Source organism: Sinocyclocheilus grahami, unplaced genomic scaffold (assembly GCF_001515645.1).
Source record: "Sinocyclocheilus grahami isolate Dianchi unplaced genomic scaffold, SAMN03320097.WGS_v1.1 scaffold33.1, whole genome shotgun sequence".
NCBI lineage: Eukaryota > Metazoa > Chordata > Actinopteri > Cypriniformes > Cyprinidae > Sinocyclocheilus > Sinocyclocheilus grahami.
The window spans coordinates 3,581,096-3,590,918 of NW_015505212.1; the positions used below are offsets into that span (position 1 = coordinate 3,581,096).

The following is a 9,823-nucleotide window of genomic DNA, read 5'->3' on the forward strand; positions in this document are numbered from 1 at the left end:
ATATATATAATTTCCACTCTATAATAAAAATGTAAGAATGTAATGAACATGTATATATGTAATTGCAGTGGTTCTCGGGTGCAAAAGATTGCAGGAAGCAGAACAAATGCAAATTAATGCAAATAAACTTCAACTAACCATAATAAATGCAAATAAATAGGCTTATCGACTTTTAAAAGGGAGCAGAAAATGCTTCCCATAGCTTTTGTTGTAGATGTCAAAGTTAAAGGGTTTATTTAACACTCCAGTATTTTGATGCATAAAGGTTTATAAGCATTAATAAAGTTTGATTTTAAAAATGTCTGTATTGACATGTTGTACAATAAACTACTTAATATGTTGGATCATCACTAAAATCAGTTAAAGTCAGTTCAGAAACACTGCAACCAAGTGAGTGCTCATGGCCATCAGCATGTGTTACACTTGCGTCAAAGGTGAGACCTTATCTTTTTGATGGCATCTCGCAGGGTAACTATGTAGAAGAAAATGCTTGCACGGCTATTGCTGTAGATGCTGTTGATGGTTGCCATGGCAGCACCAATATGCTCCTCTGAAGCACAGATCACCACAGGAATGTCAGTGTCCATCGTTTTCTTGTCCTCCACACCCGTTTTGGCCCCATCTTTCTTGAGCACTTCATAGACCGCAATGAGATCAACATAACAAACTGAGTACATACTTGGGTATCAGTACCCTGCATGTGTACCTGAATACTTGGCCAGTGTCTGTAGTCTGGTCTTTTCGTACAGGAGAGCAAAAGCCACCAGGATTAGCAGAATTGAGGAGCTCACGATTGACTGGCAGAGAGAGAGAGAGAGAGAGACTATAGAAAATCCTGCACTGTGCTGCATATATGAAAAAAGTGACCACTAGAGATCACTGTAAGATGATGTGTGAGGGATGTTAGCAATAGCAAGCAGCAGTAGCCAGCATGGCTCACCTGCTGAACACATTGTGCTGTGTCCTGGTTGGGAAATGTGTCATTTCAAGCCCAGTCTTAAGGAGTTTTTTTTCTATTTAAGAGTTTAAGACAGTGTATTTGTATGCATTTTAGGAGGACTCTTTATTGGTGAGGGCACCACATCATGGTCCAGTTTTTCATTTTTGACGTGAGACCATAGTCTGGACTATTTTTGATTGTTCCTGGTTAGGAAGAGTCTGGTGTTTGTGAGCTGTGGCGTGTTTTCATTACAAGAGGATGGATTGTTAATTTGCTATCAGCCAACTTCAGCTACAGACAGTGTTTGGAAATTGATGCATTACAGATAAGACTTTCACATGACGAAATCCTACAATCTTATTTGGCTATATGTACAGTAGCTGTATTAACCTGAATTGAATATTTTTTATTTCATATTTAATAAATCCATTGATTTGAAATCCCTTTTGACTACTGTACATTTTTGACAATATATACATTAGTTATGTGGTGACTGCATCCATTTCAGATGTATAATAACTGTTTTTCCCAAAGACTTAAGTTATAGTAGCTGAAAAGTATTTAAAGTGAACTAGATGTATTGTTATAGATCAGGGGTGCATCCTGTTCCTAGAGATCTACCTTCCTGCAGAGTTAAGTTCCAACCCTGATTAAACAATCCTGTCTGTAATTATGAAGTGCTCCTTCAGATCCTAATTAACTGGTTCAGTTGTGTTCGGTCAGGACCAGGTTGGGCACCCCTGTTGTAGATTTATAGTGTGGGCTATGTGAGGGCTGCCCGTGCAGGGCCAGTACTAAGGGGCCAACGTTTTGCCAAATCTCAGAGGCCCTGCACTGGGGGCCCTTAGGCTAGCCCTAAGTGGGCCCGTAAAGGGCCGGTGCAGGCTTGTTTGCAGGGACTGTTCTAATTGTTAATATTAAAGGGTTAGTTCACCTAAAAATGAAAATTCTGTCATTAATTACCACCCCGTAAGACCTTCGTTCATCTTGATGGAATCTGAGAGCTGTCTGACCCTGCATAGACAGCAATACAACTGAAATGTTCCCAAGTCCAGAAACGTAGCAAGGAGACCTGTAAAAAAAAGTTCAACCGTCATTTTACGAAGCTACGAGAATACTTTTTGTGCGCAAAAGGAAAACCCCCCCGACTTTATTCAACAATTCGTCTCCTCCGTGTCACCCCGTAGTGCCATTTTGGAGAGTATCCACTGGACGTAAACCGCATATGCTGTTCTGTGTCAGCTGCGTCACACGGATACGCTGTTTTCGTTCAGATCAAATCACAACAACATAGGAAACAGATCCGGCATGAGGCAGCTGTCAATGTGTTCCGAAGATGAACGAAGGTCTTACGGATCTGAAACGACATGAGGGTGAGTAATTAATTACAGAATTTTCATTTTTGAGTGAACAATCCCTTTAACTTAAAAAATATATAAGTTACATTTATATATAATACATAAACACAGTATATAGCACATAAACACAGATCGGACACCTGTTTTTTAAAAGTAAAATACATAATTAAAAATGATAAACGAAAAAATATATACAACAACATCAACTAAATTTAAGATGTGACTATCCTTCAGACAGATAATGTTAACTTATTGCTAAAGGCAACACTTTATATTTTCACTAATCACATATTTTTATTTAATGTACGGTGTACTGATATATCCAATATTTTGATTTATAGCTATTCGTTCGTCCATATTCATGCACTATTACATAATAGCCTAACTGTATATGTCATTTGTTACATTTAACCTTAATTTAATAAATGTCTTCCTTTCTTTTGTTAAGATTACCCAAAATAACACTAACCTTGTAGAATCAAGAGATGATTGAGTTTCTTCATTTCTTGAGCGCCGTAAGATAAACCAAACAATGTCGCAAAAGGTTTTCAAGTCTTAACAAAAACGGACACAACAAAGATAACCAAATATCACTGATAGTTATCATAAAAAGAGGTGAGTCTGTATGTAAAGGTTAGCGGTGGGCAAGGGGTAAAATAAGAGGAAAAACACGCTTGTCTTTGATTTACACTGAATTTACCACAGTTTCCAGTTTAATTCCCAGCAGTCGCGCGGTGAAGTTCATTTAATCTGTACCGCGCGCGGTCGCACTGCTGCCTTTCCCTTATTTATCCTCATGAGACCCAGCTAAGCATTTTTTGTCCAGATGTCTTCTTAATATTTCTGAAATCCACATACTCCACAGTGTCGCATCTATAACTGTCTTACAGGGGATGTCCCGACCTTGTCCCCTTTACCAGAGGTGGGTGTGGCCAATACGTTAATATATGACAATATAACGCTACTTTAACTATATATAACTATTATACAATAATTTGACAATTATATAACATTATAATTACATAGTCATAACGATATGTTTGTATATGTATGTATATATATATATATATATATACATACATACACACACACAATTCACAAAATTATAGGACTAATGTGTTATATTCCTACATGATTAATCACATATATAGTTATGTATCTAATTAATAATCATTTGATTACTACACATACACATATATATATACATAAATCATTATTTACCATTAATTAATGTATATTACAAACAGTTTGAAGAAAAAACAACAGTGAGACTGCACCAGATCTGACCAAGATTTACTTGTCTGCGCAACATATATATATACACACACACATATGATTACAAATTCTCAAAGAATGGCATACAAGTCACCTGTCTTGCAGAAAAATCTGTTTTAAAAAAAATTACTTCCCCCCCGTCTGATTCTCAGTCTTCCCACACGTCAACTGTGGTCCTAAACACATTATTAAAGGTTACATAAACTATGATCATGCTTGTTCAAAGAGTTAAACATCAAAAAACCCTTTGGAAAAAAAAAATTACACTATGAATATATACTATACAGTGCAAAACTTAAGTTAGTCTAATTACACACTTTGTCTTCATGTAAAACTATATGTAGGAATGATTCTCAGTCTTCCCACACGTCAACTGTGGTCCTAAACACATTATACATTAGTGTTCCTCAACTATTGTGTCGTTCACAACAGCTGTAATACTGTGGTTATCGAGGGCTTGAACAGGTCCTTCTAAAGCTGCCAGAAAAACCCGGAAAAAGACACGCTGCTTATTCTCCACCTAAAAGCAGTGATGCCAATGTTTAGGGTTTTCCAAATAGGGCAAGTCACAATGTGGGAGAACCTGTAAAATGAAGTAACGGGGGGAAAAAACACTTTGGTAATGGGAATTGTATTTTTTTAGGAGTACTAAAATGGTTACGGAACATACTTAAAAATAAATGTAACTGAAAAAAATTAATAAATAATAAATCCAGAGGAGATTTGAGTTATCCACAAATGTGAACTTTGCAAAATCACCCCAAAAGACACAAAGGCAAAAGGCCACTTAAATGTGGTGTTTAAAGTAAAGATAACAGCATGGCGACGTTGATGGGCAGCTCTATCCTTTCATTGGTATAGGTCATGGATCTGACCCGTTCAGGTGGAGAGAGCAGGAAGGCTGTAGGTCCCACACGCTGCTCCGCACAGGTCAAACACAGAACGCCGCCCGCGTCCATGCTGTCCATCTGAAACACATTCATTTAATCAATACAGGAAGTGAGTTTTTGAACCTACAAGAATTGCTGAAAATGTACAATGTAGAGGAGTTTGTTTCTTCATCAGAACAGATTTGGAGAAATTTACATCAATTGCTCACCAATGGATCCTCTGCAGTGAATGGGTGCCATCAGAATAAGAGTATAAACAGCTGATAAAAACATCACAATAATCCACACAACTCCACACAATAATCAATTAACGTCTTTTGAAGTGAAAAGCTGCATGTTTGCAAAAATTTTTTTTTTTTTACTTCAAACCATTGCTTCATGCTAAAATATGAGTCCTCTATGTATAATATTGCATTCTCCAGAGAAAAGGCCTGAATCAGGAGAGAAATATGCATGGATCAAGCACCATTTACAAGTGAAAACCGTCTAAAGGTACCTCCTCAGTGACTGCTTTTGTACCTTTTTTCCTGAGAATGTACAGGATCTCTAACATACTAATTATATACACGATTTCTTAAAAGATCCATTTCAGAATTTATATTAATAAATAAGTGCACATGAGTCAAGATATTTCAATTTTTTATGCCTATTTTTTAACAGAATATCTTATTGACTGGTTAAAACTGATGGCACATGCAGTCGAACCCACAGAAAGTGTCCAAAGATTTCAGATCATCAGAAATGTACACTCTTGATCTACCAGATGTGCAGACGATCACTTGGCTAAAGCCCAGATGGACTTTGACGCTCAGATACAGAGGCTGTATAACTGGTAAGAGCTGGGCTTTATTTAATTATGTGCAATTGTGTGTGTATATATATATATATATATATATATAAAAATACACACACACACACACACACACACACACACAGAGTACTCAAGAAAACATACATTCCTAAAGAAATGCCACAAACCTGCATTGAAACCGCCCACACTCTGCAGGTTGTGTCGTCCACACGGTACTTTCATGAAGTCATCCGTCACAACCACTGCGTCAAACTCCAGGCCTTTTGCCTTATGCACCGTACCAAGGATAAAATCTGTCACAATCGGACACAAAGGTATTCAGCTTGTTTATGAGGGCTGTATGCATACAGTGATTTTACTGCATGCCATCATTGTGCATTTCTCAAAAACAGTACTTTATTTGACTTCTATCTCTTTATTTCGGTCTCACTCACCTGCACACACTGCGCTTTTCTGGGCACGATCATAGATCCGTTTGACCAGCTCTGGAATGCGTTTGTTGTATTTTTCCACCACGGCTAGCTTGGCCTCCAGCTCTCGGTCTTCCGAGGCCATGGCGTATCCCTTCAGACCTCTGAATCCGCCCATCTTATCTTTGCAGAAACTTCGGATGAAGTAATCCTTGATCGCAAGGCTCTCTAAAGTAGAGAAACAAATCCAAACAAAGCCAACTTAAAAAAAACAATTTAACAACCATCAGTTTCAAAGATCCAACAAGGTATTAATAATCTGAATAATCTGAAATAGCTTTACAGATAAGAAACAAACACTACAGAAACCATTGCGAGCAATCCAATTAGGATATTTTGTAAGACATTGAGACTAAGGTTATAAAACGTTCAAGCTAAAGTGACTCACCATTCTTGCGTTTGTCCTCTGGCTGCATCAGGACCCAGAGATCCATAATTTTGTCCAGTCCAAAGTTTTCAACACCCTGAAATCAGACGTTGGCCATTTTTTAAAGAAATACTGACCATGTTTTATGCAACTTTTTCTGACTGAAAAACTGCATAAAACAACAGAATCAGACATTCAGAATATATCTGAGGTTTAAAATACACATTAAGATAATTCATTACCAGGTAGGAGAAATGTTTAATGCACTCACTCCCACAATGTAGATCTTGCAGTTGGGGTTGACGTCTGTGAGTCGGACAGCCTCGCTGAAAACAGTGACATTACAGCGGCTCAGAATGGCCACGCTCCCTTCTGGCAGCCTCTGTCCCAGCTTCAGTTGTTGCAGTGTTTGTGTGTCCTCCCCTCGTACACTCCCTGAAAACATGCACATAGCAGTTTTATTATTGCCAGGATCATACTTCAATAAAATTTTACTAAATATATCTGAGAATTTACCACTATTAATATTTGCAAAAAATATAATAATCAAAATTGCCCAAATATAATTTCTTAAACTTACCTTCCTGATTCCCACCAACCAATATCTGCTTCACTTTTTTACAACTGTCCAATACTGCAGCACCAACGTATGCGATTTCTGATCCAAACCTGAAGCTCTGTGAAAAATATGAGTGGTGATATTAGAAAATATTTACCGTTTATCACACTTCCTCTACAAATATTATCTGTGATTTCCTTTTCCTGTGTTTTTGTTCGTACCTGTGTGAGATAGTAGATGTGTGTGTGAGCAACAGCATGTAAAGCATTAACCGCTCCTCTGAAAGTGTAAATCTGTTGATGCGGATCTCCAACCAGGATTTTCCCACAGTTCTGAGAGAGCATAATGCCCATAATAACTGGAAAATCAAAGACCACAAACAGAATACAAAATAAGACCACATTACAGTCAACAACACATTAGAGAAAACGAAAGGTGATTTATTTTAACCTGGTGTGCAGTCTTGAGCTTCATCAATAAATATGGCATCATATCGGTCCAGCTGTGGTCTAGACAGCTGCCAGAGTTTGAGGTATCCTGTTTACAACAATCAAAGGAAAAACAACATGAAACTTAGATAAAACATCTAAGGAAAATAGGAAAGCAGATTTTGGGTTTGTTGATGGGACTTGCTATTGTGATTGAGCATGAAAGGAAATTAGCTGAAGCTCATGTATTTAAATATCTGATAAATCCAGATTTTGGTGATTACCATCATGGGTCATGTTGTACACTCTCTCTTTTCTGGACTTCAGCTCTACCATTTGGTCCCATAACTTTTGTGCGAGACCAGCAAATGTCTGGAGAGAAAGAGATTTATGAATGTGTTTTTTGGTCACAAAAACTGCCATTGACAAAGGAGTGCAAAGACCCAAATAGATCGTGATATGCATTTTACAATTTGGTAACACTTAATACAACATTTCCACAGGCACAAACTACATCCACAGATGTAAACTGATATAACGTGTGTCTTCCCGTTACCGTTTTTTGGTGGTCGTCTGGGTATTCTGGCTGTCCGTGCGTGTTCTTGTACTTATATGGAACATGTTGTGGACCAACGTGCTGGTCTACGGATGCGCAGAAATTGTGGAAGGTTTGCGTCACCACTTTAGCATTGACGAATCCCCCGTGTCCTTTAGGCAAGATCCACGCCACATCAAACACTTGCAAATTACTGGACAGTTTCCTCATGTTTTTATACCTGTATAGCAGAAAAGACACATAAATGATTCTGGTTATAGCTCACTGAGAACATTATTCATTCTTTAAAAAAGGTGCTTGATTGCATGGTGAATGTTTCTCTGCCGACTGGCCCACAAATACAGTCTAAACTGACCTCACTCCCACAGATCTGAAGGCCATTGAATGGACGGTACTGCATTCAACGTTGTGTGGAAATGAGCGCTGAGCTTGCATTGCCACAGATTTGTTGAAGGCCAGGTAGAGGAAGCGCATATGTGACCTTTGCTGAGCATACTTCACGAGTGTGGTCGTCTTTCCAGTGCCTGCAAAAAAAATAAGAATGGCATTACATGCAACTCAAACACTTTCAGCTGCGAAATAATCTAATGATCTTTCCTCACCTGCAAAAGCCATTATTTTAACAACGTGATGATTCTGGATGTCGTGGTTGAGTATCTGCTGTTGCTCATGAGTGATTTGCTGCCTGAGAATGAAGACGGTGACGATCATTATAATTGTGTCAGATATTATAAATTATTTCACAATTATAACATATATTATTTGTAATTAATGTATACACTTCTGTTCAAAAGTTTGGGGTCAGTAATACTTTAGAAATGTGCTTCTTATGCTCACCAAGGCTGCATTTATTTGATCAAAAATATAGTAAAAACAGTACTATTGTGAAGTATGATTACAATTTGAAACATCTATTTTCTATTTTAATATGAAATGTATTCCTTGATAGCAATGCTGATTTTTCAGCAGTTCAAAAAGTGCAACAGAACAGCATTTATTCGAAATACAAATATTTTGTAACATTACACAAAAAAAAAGTACTGACACTAAACCTTTGAACTGTAAATAATACACAAATACAATATCAAAATTTGATTCCCACCTGTTGTCTTGCAAGCCCACAGGAGGAGGAGCGTTCTCCATTAAGTGCAGCACATAGAAGATATTGTAATGCCACCTAAATAAAGGTTTAAAAAGTGAAGAATCATTTAAATCAATCTGCAAAATACATAACATTCTGTACTAAGTTTTTGCATTTATTTGGCAAGTCACATGACCGGAAAATCATGATGTTTAACTCCTCAACTGCTATAAATAAACATCTGATTGTAGTGCAGAGGTTGCAGCCGCTTATAGAAAAAGCACTTTAAACTGGTCTCTCACCTGTTGCTTATGTTAATATTATTCTTTCTCATGGCCAGGAGCAAAGTCGCCACAGCCCACAGGTACTCTGAGATTCCTCCTGCTGTCAGCAGACACCCAGACTTCCGCAACAGAGCTACCAAGTCCAAGACATCTTTCACTCCGTCAGCCAAAATCAACATCAGGGCCATGGCAGACCAAGGGTTTGGACTCTGTAATACATGTCGATTATTGGTTAAATATAAAAAAAAATCAAAATAAAGTGGAACTGGATGCACATTATAATGCGTAAATACAAGCTACGCATGTTGTTGCAACATAAACTAGTAGTTGCAGAAATTGTTAACTGTGATATTTCATTACCTCATCATCCACCATGTCTGGCATTCTGTCTTTGATGCAGGCTTCAGCATGAGCGTAGAGCTGATGTCCTTTCACACACGCCAACACGTCCTTCACATTCACCCTTTTGCTGTGTTTGAATTGAGACATGTACCTAAAAAAACCAATGAGATTTTCAACACACAATAATATACATCTTATTAAATTAGCAATTTTTTACCATATTTTGCATTTGAATTCATTCTTACTGTATTCTTTTGATTTTTATGTTGCCCTCTCATTTTATTTTCCCAACCATTTTCTATATCTATTCACCTTATTTAATTCTCTGTAGTGTAATTGGGCTCTATTAGTACTTTAACAATATTTATGTTCTCAGTCTTGTTAGTGATGTGCTTTGTTGACTCTAAACTGACCAATCTCAGCAGATCATTAAGCTACAGTTGACGACCCCCCCCCCCCCCC

General features: G+C 37.6%; 1 protein-coding gene and 1 pseudogene across 1 annotated transcript in view; both read right to left on the minus strand.

Annotated features, from left to right (window-relative positions):
• Positions 1-851, minus strand: part of LOC107581283 (glycosyltransferase 8 domain-containing protein 2-like) — a 3,668-nt pseudogene extending 2,817 nt beyond the window's left edge.
• Positions 852-3,970: 3,119 nt separating this feature from the next.
• The window catches only part of LOC107581284 (F-box DNA helicase 1-like), an 8,648-nt gene continuing 2,795 nt past the window's right edge, over positions 3,971-9,823 (minus strand). The window contains exons 5-20 of the mRNA XM_016266784.1: positions 9,380-9,512; positions 9,038-9,228; positions 8,757-8,831; positions 8,257-8,339; positions 8,010-8,178; positions 7,655-7,874; positions 7,383-7,470; positions 7,121-7,207; positions 6,892-7,028; positions 6,692-6,788; positions 6,383-6,546; positions 6,133-6,208; positions 5,709-5,912; positions 5,419-5,567; positions 4,449-4,541; positions 3,971-4,093 (exon numbers count right to left, since the gene is read on the minus strand). Of these exons, the coding sequence (XP_016122270.1) occupies positions 3,971-4,093; positions 4,449-4,541; positions 5,419-5,567; positions 5,709-5,912; positions 6,133-6,208; positions 6,383-6,546; positions 6,692-6,788; positions 6,892-7,028; positions 7,121-7,207; positions 7,383-7,470; positions 7,655-7,874; positions 8,010-8,178; positions 8,257-8,339; positions 8,757-8,831; positions 9,038-9,228; positions 9,380-9,512 (2,089 nt within the window). The remainder of the gene's footprint in view (positions 4,094-4,448; positions 4,542-5,418; positions 5,568-5,708; positions 5,913-6,132; positions 6,209-6,382; positions 6,547-6,691; positions 6,789-6,891; positions 7,029-7,120; positions 7,208-7,382; positions 7,471-7,654; positions 7,875-8,009; positions 8,179-8,256; positions 8,340-8,756; positions 8,832-9,037; positions 9,229-9,379; positions 9,513-9,823) is intronic.